This window comes from Gracilinanus agilis, chromosome 2, assembly GCF_016433145.1.
Source record: "Gracilinanus agilis isolate LMUSP501 chromosome 2, AgileGrace, whole genome shotgun sequence".
Taxonomy (NCBI): Eukaryota; Metazoa; Chordata; class Mammalia; order Didelphimorphia; family Didelphidae; genus Gracilinanus; species Gracilinanus agilis.
The window spans coordinates 572,791,031-572,813,372 of NC_058131.1; the positions used below are offsets into that span (position 1 = coordinate 572,791,031).

At 34.9% G+C, this 22,342-nt stretch overlaps 1 protein-coding gene across 3 annotated transcripts in view; it reads left to right on the forward strand.

Moving 5' to 3' along the window:
• Positions 1 to 14,948, forward strand: part of DENND4A (DENN domain containing 4A) — a 100,995-nt gene extending 86,047 nt beyond the window's left edge. For all 3 annotated transcript variants that reach the window (XM_044665340.1, XM_044665341.1, XM_044665342.1), the window contains 8 exons: positions 507 to 682; positions 994 to 1,131; positions 7,084 to 7,294; positions 7,548 to 7,802; positions 10,899 to 11,016; positions 12,398 to 12,560; positions 12,754 to 12,818; positions 14,788 to 14,948. In XM_044665340.1, coding sequence (XP_044521275.1) covers positions 507 to 682; positions 994 to 1,131; positions 7,084 to 7,294; positions 7,548 to 7,802; positions 10,899 to 11,016; positions 12,398 to 12,560; positions 12,754 to 12,818; positions 14,788 to 14,924 — 1,263 coding nt within the window. In that variant the 3' untranslated portion in view covers positions 14,925 to 14,948. The remainder of the gene's footprint in view (positions 1 to 506; positions 683 to 993; positions 1,132 to 7,083; positions 7,295 to 7,547; positions 7,803 to 10,898; positions 11,017 to 12,397; positions 12,561 to 12,753; positions 12,819 to 14,787) is intronic.
• Positions 14,949 to 22,342: the final 7,394 nt, after the last annotated feature.

Here is a 22,342-nt window from a genome sequence, read left to right on the forward strand (position 1 = left end):
TAATAAAACTATCCATATGAATGTCATTTACTCAAAATCTTTTTCTGATCCCTTGCCTTAGTTTTCAAATTAATGAGGTTTTACTGTTCAATTGTCAAGTCAGATTCATATTCCTAGTGGAATCATTTGTGAAATTTTTGGGATGAAAAATTTGAACTAATTTTCTTTTCTTCTTGTACCATCATTATAAATAATAATAACTTACCTTATGTGACTGTAAGATTTATAAACCATCTTCCATACATTTCCATTTGATCCTCAGACAAACCTCTAAAGTACTGTCATTAAAATTCTCATATTCCAGAGGAAACAGCCAAGGTCCAGAGATGCCCAGTAGTTTTCCAAAGGTCACAAAGCACATAAACGACAGAACTAGGATTTTATATTTCTCCTACCTCCATCAGATGATTCTTAAATGTTAATCTCCTGATAGATTTATTTATTGAATTAGGTTTCATTTTATTTTAAATTACTAAAATTTAAGAGAATGCTTTTTTTCTCCGTAGGTTCTCATATCAAGTTGTTCAAGGTGTCGAACTTGTGACTGCCTTGTACATGATGAAGAAATCATGGCTGGTTGGACAGCAGATGATTCAAATCTCAATACCACATGCCCTTTTTGTGGAAATCTTTTCCTACCCTTTCTAAATATTGAAATAAGAGATTTACGACGACCTGGCAGGTAATAACCTTTCTTTATATTTACTGCCTAGGTTACTGAGTAATTTTTGTTTCCTTTAATGTGTTTTTGTCTTTGTCCCTGTCCCTGTTTACCTTGATGTCCTCAGCTATAAAATAGGGATGATAATAGCCATATCTGATAGGAATGACATGAAGATCGAGTGAGATCATATTTGTAAAATACTAAATACAGTGCCTAGTGCTATATAAATGCTACCTGTAAAAATGACAATTGTTATTATTATTTAGAGGGTCTTGTATTTACATAATTTGTCTTTAAAACATTTTAAACATCTGTCATTTAAATTGTAGATATTTTTTAAAGTCCAGCCCATCTACCGAGAACATGCATTTTCCATCATCATGTTCAAATCAGACAAGGAAGTCCTGCATTTCTTCTTCAGCCTCAGGTGTCGCTATTTCTGTTCAAGAGAATTTTCATACAAAAAGGTAATTATGGTTATATGGTATTATGTACTTCCACCATTTTATATGTGTCACATATTTGTGTACATATTTGGTTATCAGTACAGTCTTAGGTTGTTCAACAAACAGACCGTTAAATGAGTTGATACTTTCAGAAAGGAATTAACTGTCCTGAAGATCATAAATAAAGCCTGATAAAAAATTTTCACTTCCTTCAGTTGTTTGAAAATGTATTAGAATGGATCAGTAGACCAAATGCTAGGTTATAAACATATAAACTTTTCAGTAAAAAGCCATATGTTGAAATGTCACCAAAATGAATTGTCAAGTTTATAAACATAGTGTTGCCTGCTTTTCCAAAGGAAAAGTTCATAGAAAACTGGAAGCTTCAAAAAAAAATTATTTTATCTTTATGTTTGCAAGAAACTAGTAAACATATGCATGCTTTATTTTTATCTATCCTTAAGGGAGGAAAATGTGTCCCCAGAAAGGACAGAAATACGTATATGGGGAAAATCAGATGAGGTGGGAACTGCCAAAGAAAGCTTCTCAACCAAAGTCATTAGCTCAATCTTCCAAGCACTGTGCCACATAGCTCATTCTGGAAGCTGGCTTCAAGAACCCCCGGCTAGAACCACTAGTGACTGAGGACCTCCCTTTCAGAGGTCACCTACACAGAGTTCAGGAGATGTCTTTGCCATGTCCAAGTAATGGCTGACTAGACTCAGTGCAGGCTGGCCTCTCTTTTAGGAGCAGGCCAAAGAGTTCCTCTCCACTCTGCAGGTTATCAGAGACAAGTCAGCATTCCTTTAAAATAAAGAAGGACTTCAAAGTGAAAACAAAGAAAGTAGATGTTCAGAGACTGAAGAGAAGTCTAAACTATGTCAGGAAGTTGATAAGTGGAAAAATATGCCATGAGGAAAAAGGAGAGAAGCACCACTAGATAGTCAGAACCAAGAAAGAGACAAGAGGCCCTTTTTGCAGAAGTGAATATTCCAGACTTTGGAGACAGAAACAGCTACTTGTGCTATGAGGGATGATGATATGAATCCAAAGGGGCTTTCCAGGAAAGAGAGAGCATCTAGTAAGTCCAGAAGGAAAAGAAAAGAGGTTTCAGGTCAGAGGACCTGAGTTCAAACTCCAATTCTTTCACACAAGAATGTTGTGACATTTGGGCAAAGTCACTTCATCTCTGGGCCTCAGTGTCTTTTATCTCCTGTAAAAGGAGAGAATTGGATTTAGATGACATCTAAGATTCTTCTTGCTCTAAGCTTGTAATTTTGTGATTCTGATAATCAGTAGTTCTCAGCTAAGGTATACTAAGAGAACTATTTGTCAACTTCCTATCAGCAATAAAGTGATCTTTGTCTACCTGGCACTCATATAGCCAGATCTTAATAGAGAACTTCCACAGACTTGACAAACTTTATTACTATTTCTCATCCCTGGTGATTCACATGAAGAGAAATGCTACTATCAGAAAAAATCTAGAAAGTATTGCTAATGATCATGAAAACTCTGGCCAAAAACCTGAAAGTTTTAGGGGCTCAAGGGATTCTTTCATCAATGTGCTGGTAAAAGTAAAGGCTTAAGCAAGAGGTACATTTGGCAAGTGAACAACTGATAAAGAAGATAATATTTGAGAATTCTTAAGTCTCTAAAATGCAAAAGAGATTCTGATCTACATTGATAGAAGGAGTGGTCTCACTTGGTCCATTGAAGTCACAGGTTTGATTCAAAAATAATATTAATGACAGAGTTTAGATTTCTGAACCACAGGTTAAACTATGCAAATGATGGGCTCTAGACCAAGGGTGAGATCTGGGCCTCCTGGATATTTACCAACAAATCTAATCCAAAGGGTTTATATTAAGATGGAAAGGAGAGAACTATGTAACTATACCTAACAAAGTAAGTATCATAAAGAATAGCTACAGAAGGATAATAGTAGAATGGCCCAATAATATACTCAAACTATACAAAGAAAGGAAAGAGCAGTAAAACTCATGGCCTCAAATATCTAAAAACAAATTCAAAATAATATGAATAACAAGCAAGGTAGAGAAAAAGCTTATTTAACCTCCTCAATATTGCTGAGACTTGTGGGAAAGGATCTATAACTGAAAGTATTGCTTAGGAAGCATATATTCTATTCAAATTAAATACAATAGGTAAAAAGGATGGGGACAGAAAAACATTGTGTATGAAAAAGAAATGCTCATGTGAGGAAATCCAAGAATCAGAATGTGGAAGTGGTATTAAGATCATTTGGATTGGAGACAGCTAGGTAGTTCAGTGGATAGAAAGCCAGGCCAACAGATAGGAGGTTCTGGGCAAGTCACTTAATTCACATTACCTAGCCCTTACTGCTCTTCTGCTACAGAACCAATGCACAGTATTGATTCCAAGATGGAATGTAAGGGTTTAAAAAAAGAGAGAAAGTTTGGATGAATATTAACAAAAGCAGAAATAATTTATATTGTCATAAGAATATACTAAGAAATTATTAAAGAATTTGAATAAGAGATTACAGGATTTGAGTGATGGTATAGTAGGGATGGAGAATTTACCTAGACATCTACAGGAATCTTTTTCTTAAATGGAGCAACTAATAAATTCTTGGCTTGTCTTAATGATAATTTTATCCTTGGAAAGTTAACACATTAAAAGGTAAACAAATAAATATGCAAGAGGCATATTTATTCTGGACTTAATTCCAACCAAGAAAGAACTATTTGCTGAGGTAAATGAGAACACTTGGGGGAAGGAGAAGAAGAGGGAAGTGACCACCTTTAGAATTTGCAATAGAGGAGGCAAAAAAAAAATTGTCATAGAATTAAAGAAAAAATATGCAAAAGATTTATAGGAAAGACCAGGTAGGGTTTCATGGAATAAAAATTCTGTAATGAAAGAGGAATAGAAAGCTCTCAAGAATAAAATTTTAAGTTATAAAGAGAAGCAAATCCAGTAAAGAAAGATGGCTTTGTCTAAAGAGAATGATATATATTCAACTAATAAACCTAGATTTTTATGTAGAAGATGAAAGCAAGACTAGGTCATTGAAAATGAACATTACAGTCCTGTAAGAAACATGTCAGGAACACCAAAGGTCAATGAGTTGAAATTGGTTAAGATCATTAAGGACCAATAGCAAAGTATATGGTGAAAAAAGGACTCAGAAGAGGGATAGCACTTAAGCATGAATGATGATTAAAAGGAAGAACTTTTTTTTTCTTATCTTTACTTTTGTTTTATTTGTCAAGGAGAATGGGTTTTTAGGACTCAAAAGAAAAATTAAAAAATAATATATCTTAAAATCCAAAGTAAATAAGGAAGTTATAAAAGAGCCCTTAGCTTGCCCTTTATAATAAATTCAGGTCACCAGACTCATAAATTATATCTTGGGGTATTTTAAGAACTGTTGATTGTTAACCTACTTTTCAATGATCTTTGAAAGATCACAATGAATGAGAAATATCATGCAGGACTAAAGAAAGCCAAATATACCTCTGTTTTGAGAAATGGATAGAAAGTATAGTCTAAAAACAGTAAGTCAATTAACTTAATTTTGATTCCTGGCAAAAATCAAAATAATCAAAAGGAAGTTAATGAATGTCTAGAAAAAGAAGCCAGAATCACACAAAACTACAATGATAACAGGTCATGCCAAGAGTATTTTCCTTGTGGATATATAGTCAAAGGATATGAATAAATAGTTTTCAAAAAAGAACTTCAAACTATGCATGATTATATGAAAGCATGGTCCAAACTACTAAGAATGAGAGAAAATGCAAGTTAAGACAACTCTGAGGTTTCACTTTACTCTGCAAATTGTCAAAGATGAGTAAAAGAAAAAAAAAACAGTTTGTGTTGAACAGACTATGGGAAGACAGGCACATTCATATGTAGTTGAAGGACTTTTTAACTGACCTATTCATTCTGATTCTCAATTTTAAATTATGTAAAAGTGATTATACTGTCCATACCCTTTGACCCAATGACCCCAATGCCCAATATATATCTCATGGACATCAAATATGAAATATCTCTAGGGGGAGTCTTTGTTTCTAGTTCTTTAATGCTACAGAGAGCATGGGGATGTCCATCAGTTGGGAAATGGCAGGAGAAAGAAAATATTGTCTAAGAAATTCAGAGAAATGTGAGATTTGCATTAAATAGATGCAAAGTAAAAATAAGCAGTGAAAATAACAAAAAGATATTGTAAAAAGGAAGGCAAACTCTGAGCAGTTGAAATGCTAGTGACAATCCAAAAGATCAGAAAATGAAACCTCCCTTCTCAGGCCAAAGATATGCAGAATATTGTCAGATGTCACTCTTTTTGTGCTTTCTTGTTTAATTGATTTCCCTTGTTACAAGGGAGAATTCATTCTTGAGAGGGTGGGAGGGCTTCCCCCCCAGATATGAATTGTGTAATGTCAGGATATCAATAAAATCTATTTTTAAATTTGAAAACAAACAAGGAAACATGCCAAATGAAACATTTCCTTTTTTGATAGTTTGGTAAATCATTAAGAATATGGACTATATCATTTACCTAGAAATGGGAAAAATAAAAGAAATATAGGCCAAATTGCTACAATTAGCTTGATTCAGAACCAGTTAAATAATCAGACCCAAAGTATAGTTAATGATGGAGTAATGGCAGTTTTAAAGGTTCTGTTTCCTTATACAATTTATTTTTATCTATGACTTGGGAAAGACATTGACATGCTTATCATATATGTAGAAACACAAAGATGGTATGACTAATTAAGGATAAGGAACTGTTTCTATAAATACACATCCATATTTACATGTGATTTATAATTAATACCTAAACTCTATAATTTTTTCTCAAAAATTGAGAAATAAAATATGAAAAAAATGTATCCCTAACACCAAATGTAGGAAAAGATATAGAAAGAACTATATGGACCATTATCTCTAAAGCATGTCAATTCAAAATCATTATAGAAAATCCTAAGGAAAAAAGCTATGTAAGGATGGAATTACCATACAGACCACACATTCTTTCTTTCTCTCTCTCTCTCTCTCTCTCTCTCTCTCTCTCTCTCTCTCTCTCTCTCTCCCTCTCTCCCACTTCTACCAGTCTTCCTTTCTGGAGCCTTTTTATTACAGCTACTGTAATTAACTTTTTAAAAATTCTTCAACTTTATCAAAATAGATGCAAGGATGGTGCTTCATTTAAAAAAAAAAAAGTTGATATAAATAGCCATATTAAAAATAAAACATCCTAAGCCACATGATTTCCTCAATAAATATAAAACTTTTGAAATTCAAAAAAGTATTATATAAAATTAAAAGTACTATTTTCAATGGAGAAACACTGTCAGTTTTCCCAGTAAATGACACTAGATATGCTTGCACACTGGTGATAAGATAAGAAAGATGGTTTTCTTTGAAAACCCAATGGAATTAGCCAAAAAGAAAAACTGGTTGAAACAAAAACTTCAGTAAACCATCTGAATAAAAAATAAATCAACATTTAATTTGATATAGTTAAAACCAACTCCAAAAGGAAATAATAGAGAGGGCCTATTTAAATAATTACAAAATGCATAAATCTGAAAGTCAGTCTACTAAAGTTTAATTAGTGATATGCCAAACTACAAAGAGGATGCATTACAGAGCTAGACAAAATAACAACAAAATTCATTTGGAGGGAGAAGTAAGAGGTACATGAAAGTTGATTGAGGGGAGGCTTGACCTAGAAAAGAAAAACCTTAAAGAAATGGGGTAGAGGTTAGGTTGAGAACATGGGTTTCTTCTATGAAGTTAGAATGCATAATGGGAAGAAGGAAAAAGATTATGAGTAAATGGCCTCAGAGGTTTCTTATGATTCATAAATTGTCAGGGCCCTATAGAAATGTACATTGTATTATATTCCTCCTTATAAATGAATGTGTTCATTATGTATACTATGTTAAGTATTGCCAATTCTTCTACTTCCCCAAGCAAATCTAAAGAGCATGAAAATTCATGTGCCCGGAGTATTCAGATCCCTGAAGGAAGGAGACAAAATATGAATACATCAAAATGTCCGATATTTCCAGTGGCCAGGAGCATCAGTACCTGTGGCCCCTTAGACAAGGAAGAAACAGGAGGCCAGAAGCTTAGCCACATTGTGCCTACAGGCAGTCTGCCAGCTACTTTGCAAGGAGCAACGGTATGAACTTAAGTATTTTTCATTTTGAATACTGATCCCTCAGCTCTACTTTATTTCCCTTATTAGTTTTAATTTAAATAACCTTATGTTTAGCAAAGAGTTTTAGGTCCCATAATACAACTATAATGAAAATTATTACTAATCTACTTAAGTGGGAAAGTATATCATATTTTTAACAGCTGTTTGAAAAGGATGATTCCATTTAAATGTTTTAATACTTGTGTAACTGTTTTGTTTTATTGTTTTGCAACAGGATTCACTGGGATTAGAGTGGGACCTTCCAAGTCCAGACCCTATTACTGTCCCTTATCTCAGTCCATTAGTAGTATGGAAAGAACTTGAAAGTTTGTTGGAAAACGAAGGAGATAATGCAATAACTGTGGCAGACTTTGTAGACCATCACCCAATTGTATTTTGGAATCTAGTGTGGTATTTTAGACGTCTGGACTTACCCAGTAATTTGCCTGGATTGATTTTGTCTTCTGAGCATTGTAATAAGTATTCCAAGGTATGAGAGAAAAGAATATACAACATGTGATACTGACCTTGAAAATTATTTGCCTATTCTCAATTATGAAAAGTGGGGTTTCATTGTATTCCATTTTTTTCTAGAACCTTAATAGCCATAATGACCACTTTATAGAACTTTAAAAAAATGCATTCCTAGTTATACTTCTTTCTTCTTGTTTGCTCTCATTTTTATCAGTGACTTTGATAAAAGCATAAAGGTCACACTCATCCAAATTGCAGATGGCTTTAAGATAAGAGAAATAGCTGACATTCTGGATGATGGGATCAGTCACCAAAAAGATATTGACAGCATAGAGCATTGCACTGGATATAAGGAGATGAAGGAATAAATGTGAATTCTTATACTTAGGAACAACAACAACAACAAAAGCAACTTCCCAGACATAAGATGGGGAAGGCATAAACAAATAAATATACATTTATATTTTTATATATATACATATATAATAGTTTGAAAATATTCTAGAGTTTATAGTGGATTGCCAACTCATCACGTCAGCTACCACATCTGACCTTAGGCTACACTAAGAGAAGTATAACTGGGGCAGCTAGGTGGACACTTCCTAGCCATGTGACCCTGGGCAGGTCACTTATCCCCAACTGCCTAGCCCTTACCCCTCTTCTGTTTTGGAACTAATACTTAGTATTGGTTCTTTTTTTTTTTTTTTTAAACTCTTACCTTCCATCTTAAGAACCAGTAGTATTTATCAGTATCAGTACTGTTGAATCACTAGTGCCTTGATTCCATGACGGAAAAGCTGAAAGGGCTTAGCAATGGGAATTAAGTAACTTGCCCAGGGTCACACAACTAGGAAGTGTCTGAGGCTAGATTTGAACCCAGGGCCTCCCAACTCTTGGCCTGCTCTCAATCCACTGAGCCACCTAGCTACCCCCCCTCAGTGTTGATTCTAAGACAGAAGTTAAGGGTTTGGGGATGAGAGGGTAGTAATATCTGTCTTGCTATGCTCTGCTCTTGTCAAGACAATCTCTAGACACTTTTGTTCAGTTCTGGACAATAGTCTAAGAATGTCAATAAGCTAGAAAGTGTCCAGAAAAGGACAATCCATATGGTGAAGGAAGAAGAGATGTTTTTAGCATGGAGATGAAAATATACAGAGGAGACATGAAAGCCAGAGTCAAATATTGGAAAAGTGGTCATGGGGAATAGGGATTCTGTTTGACCCAGAGAGCAGAATCGGGAACAATGGGTGAAAGTTGCAAGGTGAGAATTTTGGTTTTCATGTTAGGGGAAAAACTCAAACAACTTTCCACCAATTAGAGATATCCACAAGTAGAATGAGCTGCCTCCAGAGTTGGTGGGGAAGGTCACTGAAAATCTTTTTTAAGTAGAATCTGGATGATTTGGGGGTAGTGCTAGTGGGGATTATCTTGAGATGGGAATTCCTTTTGGGTATGGATTGGACTAGATGGCCAGAGAGTGTTCTTCCAACTCTCAAATTCTATAATTTTGACAACAAATTTCAGTTCAGTCATGTCCAACACTTTGTTGGCCCCCTTTGAGGGTTTTCTTGGCAAAGACCCTGGAATGGTTTTCCTTCTTCAGTTCATTGTACAGATGAGAAAACTGAGGCAGCGTTAAATGACTTACTCAGGTTCACACAACTAGTGTCTGAGGTCAAATTCAAACTTGTCTTCCTAACTCCAGGCCCAGTGCTCTATCCACTCTTCCATCAAGAGACACATTGCTAACAATTAGCTCTTTAAAGTTTACACTTTGCTCCCAAATAACCTCCATGGTAGAATAGTACAGGTATTATCAACTGCAGAACAGGAGTAGAACACATCACCTGGGAGATATATAATGTGAAAACAAGATGAACTGGTAATATGATAAAGATGAAGGGCAACAGATAGACATCCCAGGTACTCTGCCAGCATCCTCTTGAACTATGTGAGAGTGGTGGGGGAATTTAGGGGACAGCATTGACAGCTGTCATCTTAGTCATTGGAGAGAATCTGTTCACATCGATAAAATAACATCCACTTATTAAGTGGCTTGTGCAGTTATGGCTTCTGCAGAGCTCATTATCACCCCTCTTCAGAATATGCAAGGTCCCATGGGGGGAGAAGGAGATGACAAATCCTTCTTTTGGCTTGTTGAACTCCTTATCTCTATCCCAGTAAAACAGATGCATTTCACAATTAACCTGAGCATCTTAAGTGAGACTTGGCAGGATTGTGGGCACTTGAGATAAGTCTTTAATTAGATCACAGGGTCCCAACATCCCCTCCCTTCATTTTCTAGATGAGGACACTGAAGCCAGAACACCGAGTGACTTGCCTCAGGTTGCACAGTGATAGTCAGGACTAGGAACTACATACAATCGCCTTTTCACTAAGACTTCCTACCCAACTTTAAACATTTTATAAATTGTATCTTTTCAACATTTTGCCACAAGTGCTAGACTTTGATATGGAAGATGTTTTCATTTTAATGTTGACACATTTATTTTGTGATAAGAGAGCATAATTAAGGTTTCTTTTTTGTTGTCATCATTGTCCAATCATGTCCAACTCTTCATGATCTCCTATAGCGTTTTCTTGGCAAAGAAACCAGAATGGTTTGCACTTCCTTCTCTAGTGCATAGTCAGAGGTTAAGTGACTTGTTCAGGGTCACACAGCTAGGGAGTGACTAAGACTGGATTTGAGCTTAGTTCTTGCTGACTTCAGGCTCAGGGCTCTATCCACTGAACCTCCTTGGCACCTCTTTGCTAGACTGTTACAGGGTTTTCTTGGCAGAGATATTGGAGAGAAGAGAAAAGAAGAAGGAGACATGGACCACTGAAAAACACCTTTGGGTTTTTCTTCTCTCTCCTTTTCCTTCTCTCTTCCTCCCCCTCCTACCTCTCCCTCTCAGCCAAAACACCAGTGCCTGGCTCCCACCACTGAAACTTAAGTCAGCCCAGAGGGGGAGCGTGTGAATTTTTTATATGCACACATATGGTATTCAATTCATTCTGACTAATTACCATTTTTGTATCTTTAGGAATGTAATCTATAAGGAACTCCTCACATTATTTTTCTTTTCTTTTTTTTTTTTAAACTAATTAGATTCCCCGTCACTGCATGTCAGAAGACAGTAAATATGTTTTAATTCAGATGTTATGGGACAACATGAAATTACACCAGGATCCAGGGCAACCCTTATACATCCTCTGGAATGCCCAGAGTAAGTGCCTTCTAAAAAGAAGTCCTTGTTGACAAATAATAATTATTTTCTTGAAGTAGCATAAATAGCCGTACCACTAATATATTTTTTAAAACCACTTTTGTCTTCCAGGTCAAAATCGTACTCTTTTGTTTGAGAGTGAGTGTTAATACTTGGTGTTGCTAATGTTAATGTGTGCATTTCTCAGTGGGGAGGGGGTGGCACATGTGTGACTATGCATGTGCATGTCAAAAAAGATTTCAGCTTTCAGCAGATTGTTTGGTCCAGATTCCTTTTCTGCCTATTTACCAGTTTTCAGTCCTGGGCTGCCAACTCAAATGTCTTTAAGGGATACTCTGAGGGGCAAAACATTTGTTATTGCCTGTGTGAAACTATGGTGTATTTTAGGCCCATATGTCACCATTAGACTTATCTTTTCTGTTAATGCTAGCACCATACTTTTATCTCTATTCCTTTCTTTGTCCTAGCATTGTTCTTAATTTACTTTACTGGTGCTTTAAAAAAAATTAATTGTTCATTAGTTACATCAAAATTTATGGATATCACCCTCCCACTCTTCCTCCCCTCCCTGTACTAGAGAAGGCATCATTTGACAAAAAAAAATACACACACATACACACAAAGTATTTTTTTGTGTGTGTTTCTTTTTATTCTCTGTCTGGAGGTGGACATGTACAGCTTATACTTCAGACATTTCTGTTGCTGTATATAATGTTTTTAGGTCTACTTGTTTCACTTTTCATAATTTCATGTAGGTCTTTCCATGTTTATATGTTGTCTTAAATTAACCTCTTCATTATTTCTTATGGCAGCATAGTATTCCATCACAATCATATGCTACAATTTGTTCAGCCATTCTCCAATTGACGAGCATCCCCTCAATTTCTAGTTCTTTGCCACCACAAAAAGAGCTGCTATAAATATTTTAGAAATATAGGTTCTTTTCCTTTTTCTCTGTGATTTCCTTGGGAAACAAACCCAAAAAGTACTATTTCTGGATCTAAGGATATACAGAGTTTTATAACTCTCTGAGCATAATTCCAAATTGTTTTCCAGCATGGTTAGATCACTTCACAGTCCCACTAACAATGTGTTAGTGTCCCCATTTTTCCATGTCCCCTCTAATATTTGTCATTTTGCCCTTTTATCATTTTGGCCAATCTGATAGGTATGAGACAATATCTCAGAATTGTTTTGCATTTCTCCTAAAACAATGTTTTAGGGCATTTTTTAATATTACTATATATGGCTTTGATTTCTTCATCCAATAAGTGTCCCTGTATTTTGATCCATTTATCATTTGAGGGATGGCTCTTGTTTTTATTGCTTTTTTGTTTATAGTTTTTCAAAGTACTCATTTGTTATTTTGGTTCTTTTGTAGCCCAAAAGTACCCAATGGTCCATTTATTGCAAAAAGGTGATAACTCCTTTAACCAAGAACTTTTGAAAAGCATGGTAAAAAGTATTAAGATGAATGATGTCTATGGACCAATGAGTCAGATTTTAGAGATACTGAACAAATGGCCTCATCTTAAACGACAACGGTAAGAATCATTCTTATTTCTAAGTCTACGCTTTAAAAGGAATGTGTGATCACTCAAAACAAGTGAATAATTCTTCACTTAGTATTTGTCATCAAAACTGATTTCATGATTATTTTAACATGGAATATAACCTAATGAACATATTTTTCCCTAATAGTCTAAACCTAATACTTTCTCCTCTCTTTTTTTTTAGGAGTTTATATAGAGAAATATTATTTCTCTCACTGGTGGCATTAGGAAGAGACAATATTGACATAGGTAATTCACTGTAATAATTGTATTTTGTATTTATTTGACACTTTTTCAATGCAGGTTGTTATTTAAAAAAATAATTATCAGCCTATTTCATTGGGCCAGCTTTAAATTAAGAAGTTAATATAAAATTTTATATCAAAACATATTTCTTTGAAGCCTTATCCCTTTAATATTATTTCATGTAACTAATATTTTTGAGAATGGTTTGGTAAGAATACTAGAAAACTTAAAGTATATATTTTAAGTATATTTTTCATTACTTCCCAAACTTTTCTTGATTGGCTGGCTCACTTTCCTCTTCTTTAAGATGTCTCTTCCAAACTCAGGAAGAATACAGAAATGGCCATTGTTAGCAAGAAAGAGGACTATTTGTGACCCTCTCCTTTAAATCACTGTGGATAATCAGGAAACATTCTAAGACTGGGGAGGTCTGACAAATCTGATAACCACTATTCTGTTTACTGACTTAAGTCTTCCCTTTCTTTGAGCCTTATTTTCCTGTTATTGGAGTTGAACTAGATGATCTCTAAGGTCCCTGTTATCCTCTTAATCTTTAATTCTATAAGAAAGTGAAAAATAAGTTTAACTGACTGGACCTTCTTGATTTGATTTTCTTAAGACTTTTCTATCAATAAATATCATAGAATAAACCTCTAAGCTATCACCTCCTTGGTTAAAAGATCATATAAAAAAATAGATATCATTTTAGTATTGGCCTGATGAGTGATAATTGACAGTACTCATAAGTATTTTCATTAACATATATGGATTATAGCATCTGACAGGCACCTGTAGCATCTGAACAACAGGCTAGGGTGGGACATGGGAGAATAAATGAGAATGTTCCCCCATGGCTTCTCATCCCTGGCTCTGTTAACAGAAAGAAGTCTGTCGAGTTGGCTTGGTTTTTGGTATGATAACCTCTAATACATGTGCCATTAAGGCTTTTGATACAACAAAAACATTCGTGAAGTGGACAGCAAGATATGTAGATGTGGCAGCAGGCATCCTAGGGAAGAAAATTTGAAAAGTGGGCAGATCTAAACCAGATGATGTTTAAAAAAAATATTGGCAGGATATTTTAATTTGGGAGGGAAAAAAGAAAAATTGTCAAAATAGAAAAAAAGGAAAGAGGAAACCATCTTACTGCTTGGGTGCCACCTAAAAATTGAGTATTTGTAGAGAATCACCAGTCTAACAAAAATCAACATTTAATTGCCTTTGTCAAAGAAAAGAAATCCGGATATTATCACAAGGATATATAAACTGAAGGAGAAGATATAATCCTCAAAATGGCCTTCTATCTTTATTGGAATCATTCAAATACAGAGATCGCCAACTTAAGCAAGATTAGAAAATTCAAAGCTTTAGAAAGCAAATAGAATTTTTATGCTTTTAATTAATGAAAATCCACCTTCTCTTTCTGCTTTCTTCTCCACACCATAGAAGAATGAAAAACAAAATCCATGTCACAAACATGCATATTCAAGCAAAACAAATTCTTCACATTAGCCATGTCAGAAAAAAGAAATGTCTCAGTCTGAGCCCTGTTATCTGTCTCTCAGGAGATGGGGTAGCATGCTTCATCATAAATTGTCTAGAATTGTGGCTGGTCATTGTGTTGATTAGAATGAAGTCTTTCAAAGCAAGCAATAAATAGAACTTTAGCCATTTGAAGAAGTTAAATTAGAATTGGTTAATCTGTAGCTTTAGGATATTACAAAAGATTGCCCAGTTTTTAATAAACCTTTATTTGGAAAGAACTTTCCAAACTCAGCAGGTTGCAAAATACTGAAATCTGTTGCAAACAGCAGGTTTTGAGATAATTTAAGTTAAGAAGGGTGAATAAAACTACCTCTAGATATCCTTTCTCAGCTTTTGACTTTATGTTTTTGAAGTAACAAAATACATTATTGTTGATTCCATATACCCCTTCAAATGCAAATTTCCTTATGTGTGTGAATATTTGCAGATGCATTCGACAGAGAATACAAGATGGCATATGATCGTCTTACACCTAACCAAGTCAAGAGTACCCACAACTGTGATAGGCCACCAAGTACAGGAGTGATGGAATGTCGAAAAATATTTGGCGAACCTTATCTTTAAAATAAATTTATGTGTATATATTTACATAACTATGTGTGTATGCATATATGCACACTATATATATGTATATATATGTATATATATGTTTTGTACAATCTGTGTAAAAATTACTACTTTGGTCTCTAAGAAAATTTCTTATCTTCATTTTTTTTTTTTTTTTGAAAAATGCATTAGCAAGCAGGGTCAGAAAGCCCCGATAAACTGCAAATGTTGTAGGTAAAGAATAGTAATAAGTGGGCTAAATGCTGCTTTGCTTCCTGGTCCTTTCATTGTACCCCTCTAGAAAGTGTTTTGTGGTGGGGGAAAACCATAAATAAAAGTGATTGTCTTAAAAGAAGACAGTCTCTTGAAAAAGAGTGATAAAAATCACACATGAATACTAATAAGTAACATGAAATCAAAGGATCTACTGTTTACATAGATTATTCAGAAGTTATACAGAACACAAAGTTGTATTATACGTGTTTTAAATTGTTTATAGTAAGTTGATATTTTTTTAATTTTTTAAAATTACTATAGCAAACTTAAAATGAATTTAAACTTTAATGAGCAATTTAGTGCTCTTCCTTCTAAGACTGCTGCTATTTGGAAGAGTCCGACCTATTTTCAACTTGGGGAGAAGATTGTAGGAAGGGAGGGAGGACACGCAAATGGTCAAAAAATGCCAACACTAGCCCCAGTGTTGTATTGGGTTCAGTTTGCATTTGCACGTTTGGAAGCCATAAGCTTGAAAGTGGGTATGTATGTGTAAATTGTAGAGTGAGATATCCCATACACTGCCAAGATTGGCACACTGACAATCTTGAGAGTAGTAGAAGTCCCAAATAGAATTCTTCAGTACCTTCTCAACTCAGGCTCAGCATACAGTGAAGAATCCAGCACTTTTTTGTTATTATTGTTGTTGTTGCTAATGGCACTTATATACAGCACACTGGGGGGAAAACTTGCAAAATTAAACATAATTTTATAAATGTACATAATGGTGTACTTTGACACTACTCCCAACGTTTTATTCTAATTTTAATGTGGAGAGCAATTATGACAGATATACTCCAATTTTAATCCATGAGATTGGGTATGTCAGCTGTGCTACACAGTGGTTATAGGGAATGCAACCAGGGCACTCCATTTAGAATTCTATTTAAAATATGTTTTTGTTTTACATGGTGCAAAATGTTAATTTTCTAGAGGTACATATTACAGAATAGATCTCCCATATTAAATTATGTAGCTTTTGAAATAAGCCATCAAGATCTATAAATTATGGAAATTAGACAGTGAGTTGAATGTCTAAGCATTATTGCTGGGTATTCAGAGATACCTAAAATTGATTAGTTGGTGGTGGTGGTTGTCGTTTTAAACCCTTAGTTGTGCTATCCTATTCAGTGTTCTTCAGGTTATTTCTTTCAAGGGGAAAAAGTATCCCTTGTTACCATTACTTACTTTAACAATTTTCATTATTTGGATTTGTGTGCATATGTTGTCATTAACAAAGGGAAGTTGTCCATATAATGTGCTGACATGGACCAAGAAAATGATACCAAATTGTGTATGTGAATCAATTTGTAGAAGAGGACAAGACACACCTTCACTGGACTATAACTTAAAATCCCATTATTCATTCCCTAAGTCAGTCAACTACAAACGGGCCTCATTGTTAAGTTGAGCTATAAGTGAAGAATACCAGCTTAAAAGATTTTACAGTTTTCCACTTGGGGAAATGATTAGCCTGAAATATATGTAATGTTCCTAGCACATGCTTTATGCTGGCATTAGTTTACTCTAATGCTTCTTTTTTTCACTCTGCTTCTTTTTTTCACCACCACAATTTCTATTCCCAAACTGATTGTAAGCTTCTCCTACTAGGTTTTCTAATTCTGTTTCACTAATAAATTTAAACATTTTTATTGGTAAGCTTCTTGGGAGACAGTATATTGAATACCTATGGGATTGAGTGTAAGGAATAAATTTATCCTAAGTCACTTGTGTAATGAAGTCCTTAGATACTGGGTATTTTTTCCTATGAAAACATTTCTCTTGGCTACTTACTTATGCATTTGACATTCATACTTAAATGAATCTAAATGTACTATTCTTACAGTTCAGATTAATTTGAAAATAGTTGTCTAAAATTGTTTGATCCTCCAGGTTCTATTCCTAGTCCTTGGCCCAGTTTTTAAAAGTAATTCTTTGTAAGTATTTTTCCTGAATTTTACCTTTTGTAGATAGTACAGAATCTCAGAGAGTGATGGAACATTAAGTCAGAAGAACTATGAGGAAAGCACCCTTTTTTGCCCCGGGTACTGTGATTGCTATATGTGTTAATATAGACAGATATGGATAATTAACGGTCCTGTCCCATTTGGCGCACTATCTCATTTTAGAATGCTTGGTTTGGTTTAGACTGAAATTGTGGAAACTAAATAAAAACCACACTGCTTGCCAATATAAAATATATGCTACTTCCACTGTGTTCTGAAAGTTTCCTATCCATTACTATTTGTTAGTGATTTTTAAATATCATATTTCAATTATCCTCCTTTTCTTTCTCAAATGCAAAATTGCGCAGATCTATTTGTCTTCTGATTTCTTCTTTAGTTGCATCTAGAGAAATGATTCCTGAAAATGTCAACATCCTATATCAAGTAACCAATAATACTTCTTTCCAAAGTGTTCAGATAATCACTATGAAATCTGAGAATAAAGAGAAAGTGCTACATTCTTTCTGTTACAAAGATTACCTTGTATTTATAAAGTATCCTATAGTCCTATGATCCCATTTAAGGAAACACCCTTTGTCTTTGCACTCAACACTGCTTCAAGCTTCATTTTTACTTACTTGGATGCTTCCATCAAGTCCATTTATCTCAGGCCAGAAAGAGAAAGAATCTCCTTTGGAGTGGTTTGATGACATTTTGTACTGGACGTTGAGGCTGACTTTGTCCCTTCCTGTTTATTTACATATCTGGCCTTCAATTCCTGGACTTCTGTTTTCCTCCTTAGCAACTGCCATTCAATAATAACCTTAGTATCCTCAGCACATAATGTGCTCTTACAACCCTATAATATCCTCTTACAACTTTGTAATGCCCACCCCGTTTGCCCATAAAACAAATATTTCCCTGCATTAATCCTGTTGAAGGTGTTAAATAGAAATTTTATGAAGGCTATATCACAGAGCCATTTGAATTAATAAACATTTTCAAATCTGCACTTGATAAAAACGCTACCATGTGCTTTCCAACACATGTTACAAAATATATATATATATAACCCTATCAAGCAAATATATTTCTTAGTTTGAAGTACATTTTTTCCTATGTGCCTGCAGTGTCTTGCATAGTCTAAATGAATTTTACATTTTCAGTACATTACAGGTCAGAACAATGACATCAAGAAAGCGCAACTGGAGGTAGGATGAATATAAATAAGCAAAAATTGTCCCAGAATCCTTCACCTTCTTAAGTAATTTCCAAATGTGATAGTCACAAATAAAGTTTAATGATTCCTCATATTCTTAATGTCGTATCAATACTTGCCAAGAATTTATCCCTGAGAAAGAAATGGAACACTTTTGCATATCAAACCTTTACTGTATGGTACATGTTGATTTATTAGATTAACATCTCTTGATATTATCTTTGGGATTTTTAAATGGTACTTTGTTACCTCCAAAACTGCACTTTTAAAGGAGTGGTTGTAGATTTGTAAATATGTAACACCGAAATTTTATTTACCAAAAAGAACATCAGGAAGTTCCTTGTTTTGCTTTGTAATTCACTTAAAATGTATTGGATAAATGTTCACGATAAACATTTTTCTCTTGTCTCTGGAAAAATGGAAATTCTGTTCAGTTTTACAATGTAAAATAAAGAAAAAAGATTTAGCTAAAAGATCAGTATAGCTAATCCTTTCTACTTTAAATATCTTTTAAAATTTTCATTCTTTTTCCACAGGATTAAGAATCTTCACTACACCAAACAGTAGCCAATCATTAAGAGCAAATTATTATCTGGAGCTAAGAAAATTAGTAATCACTTTTTAAAATTAGCATAAAAAGCATAACTTTTATTTGTTTTATGAAATTAACTCTGCATATCACCATTCAATTTTCCTTATAGGAATACAAGAAATTTTTGTCATTTTCTTTAAGGTTTTTAAAATTTGCAGGATAACAAATAGAAATTGGTATTTTTATTGCTTCCTTCTCTCTTCTCATTGATTCATTTATCTTCCATCATTTTTTCAGTTAGTAAAAATGATCTTCCTGATTTTGTGTAGTGTGCTTTGACAATGAAGTCATTGCTTTTTTATTTAAAATTGTGTTTTAATAGGATTTTATGAAATCTGATCACAAAATCTTCAATTTTTAATTGGCTACACAACTCATACAGTCTCTTGTTCTTTGATATGGCACAGAATATGAGACTAACCTGAACTGGTTATCTCTCTTCTGAGGTAACAAAGAGAAATGCTAAGAAAGCCAATCTTTTGGGCAAAGGAAACCACATTAAAAAACTGGTTTTAAATGCTTCATGACCTTTTGTCATATCCTTAAGGGAGTTTCTGATCTTCAGTTGGAAAATAAGAAGGTCCACTGGCCAGCCAGAGCTTAGTTGTGAGAGAGCTAGAGTCAGTCATGTCCCAAGGCTTGAAATTGAGTTGAATAGATCCCTCTTTTTTCTTTTCTCTCTCTCTCTTTTTTTAAAGGTATCTTTCCTTCCCTCCCTTTACTTATCTCTTTGCCCTCCTTTCTCTTAACCCAGCCTTCCTTCTCATTCCCTCAGTTCCCCAAAGGAATTTCCAGTCCCTCCCTTATCCTGTCTTCCTTCCCCTGTTTATTGGATGTTAAGATTTTTACCCTTCTAACTGTGTGTATTATTCTTCCTTTATTCCAGATCTCAGGAGAGTAGGGTTCTAATATGCCCACTCTCCCCCCTCACCTCCTCCCCTTCTCTGTGACATTTCCTCCACTCATTCCTTCTCTATATGAGTATATATAGACCCTTCCTTTCACCAAGGTGGGATGAGTTCCCACCTTCTACTTCATCCTCCTATTTCTTGTCATAGCATTTGAGACGTGAGAGTTGCAGAAATTCACATTTTGAGCATAATTACATAGCTTTGATGAATTTCTACTACGTATTCTGATGAACTTGGAGATGAGGACATATGGTTCTGGGTGAAATGATTAACATTCAGATTTACAGTTCATTGATATTTTTTAATTGCATAGTAGAATCATTGGTGGAGAAAGGAACCATTATGATCAGATCTTTAGAAGATAAAACTTAGAAGATGTAGAAAAGTTATTGCCTTGTATCAAAGTGTGAAGTATCATTGAAAGAAACTGCTCTTGTATTTTGTTAATAAAAGGAAAGTAATAGAAATATCACTGCATATGGATGGCTTCTCTAAGGCTTCTAAGTCATCTCATTCTTCATTTGTTTCAAAGTTATATTTCTGGTGTTCTTCAGTAAAATGGAATGGGAAAGCACTTATTTGGTACTTACTCTGTGCCAGCACTGTGAAACCCTAGGGACCCACAAAAGCAAAACAGTGCTCAGAGTTCACATTCTAATTGAAAGAGTCAGCCCATAAAGGATCATACAGTTCAAAGTGGATGGAAAGGCCCGTTGATCCTCTGGAACTACATCAAAATCAAAGACAAGGACCAGAGGTCCTCAAGGTGCACTAGTGGGAAGGAAAGAGCCTTCTGAGATCTAGGTGGATGGGGTTTGGCTGAGACCATCAAGAGAAAGGGTCCCTTGTGGTCACACTCATTTTCATGATTTTCCCCTGCCTCTGGCACTGGAGCAGTTGGGAGATTCAAGGATTTTCCTTCTTATGATTTTATTCAATATGTTACTATAATCAAGTCACCTCAGCAGCTTTTGTCTTTAACTATGATCATATTAGTAGCACTCTTCAAGTGGGCTGTCCCTTTCCTGATTCTACCCCATCAATAGCTTGAGGTTAGTAAAAGCAGCAAGTAGTAACATATAATGTAAAAATAGCAACACATTCCAAGGTTTGAACTACGAATTCCAATGCAGTCCATTGCAACATGATTTCCAGGCCTTATGAAAAAAACACCTTCATTCTTCAGAATGCAGAACGTAAGAATGGTGCTTTAATGACCATCTCAGAACACATATATCCAAATAATCCATCGCCATCAAATGAGATTGTAGCTTATACAGTAATTCTAAGGATCCTGCCTTAATTCAAAGCATTTTGAGGGATTCCCTTTGTTTCTTTTCAGAACCGCTAGTGTACAAGCCAAAAATCCATCTCAGTTCTTTAGTCACACCTTGAATGTTTTTGTTTTGTTCTTAAAAAAACAAAAACAATGTTCCCCATTTGATCACCCAAAGTCGTTCTATTGGTTGTTTCCAAAAATCAAATCCACCCCCAAAGGACAAAGACAGGCCACCCCCGAAGATATTCAAAAAATACATTAGGGTTCTAGGTAATGACAAAAGAAGTGTCCCAGAATTGTTTTCAGCAAATGACAACAATTAGAATACATGTATTGCTTCCCAAATGATTACTTCAAAGAGAACATCACTCATTTGGATGCATAAAATCTGTAAGGTTCGCTTTCTAAGACATTTTCTTACTTTATTTTCTTCCTAGCCAACATTTATCTCACTCCAATCAATCCTAATGTGAACTTTTCATTAGTCCTGTTCCTTCCACTCTTGTAAAGTGCTCATGTTCCTAGGAGCTCAAACTTTTCTCCTTCTCAGCTAGAAATTATTGATACCTAGGAGGTACTTCACCTCACATGCCCTTATTATGCAGAACAAGGCTGTTCAGATGCTCAAAATCAATCTCATTTAAGATGAATTGAACAGTGTCTACTTCTCATCATCCTTCTTCCTACTAGAGACCTTTACCTAAATTCATAAAAATACCTTGACTATGAGCCCAACGGGTACCTCACTCAAGGATAAAAATAGTTAAGAGGAGAAAGCAGAACACAATATGGAAACCATGTCTGCTGGTTTGCACAATCTGGTTTGGATCCCAAAGAGTAAGATTTGTGAAATTAGGAGGCTCCAAGGGTTCCTCAGATATGGCCAGAAAAGAGTGTGATAGTGAAGGCTATCTTCAATAGCCCCTTTCACCTACCTCTTATTTAAAAAATAGTAAGTTTTCCAAATTCATTTACACCTCTACAGGGTTAATGTGCTGCCTATGTGAGTATGAGGTCTTTGGGACAGTCCCTGGAAAGAATATTCTGTCAGCCAAGTCCTTTGGTTCCTAACATCGTTTACTGTCCAAACTCCTTGGCACCCTGTTGAGCAATAGCTCCATGGGTGAAGTTAATCCTTTGGGAAATCCAGCAATCCATATAGGAATGTCACGTGTCCATTTGTTCTGCATTTGATGGGAGCAGCCTCAAGACCAAC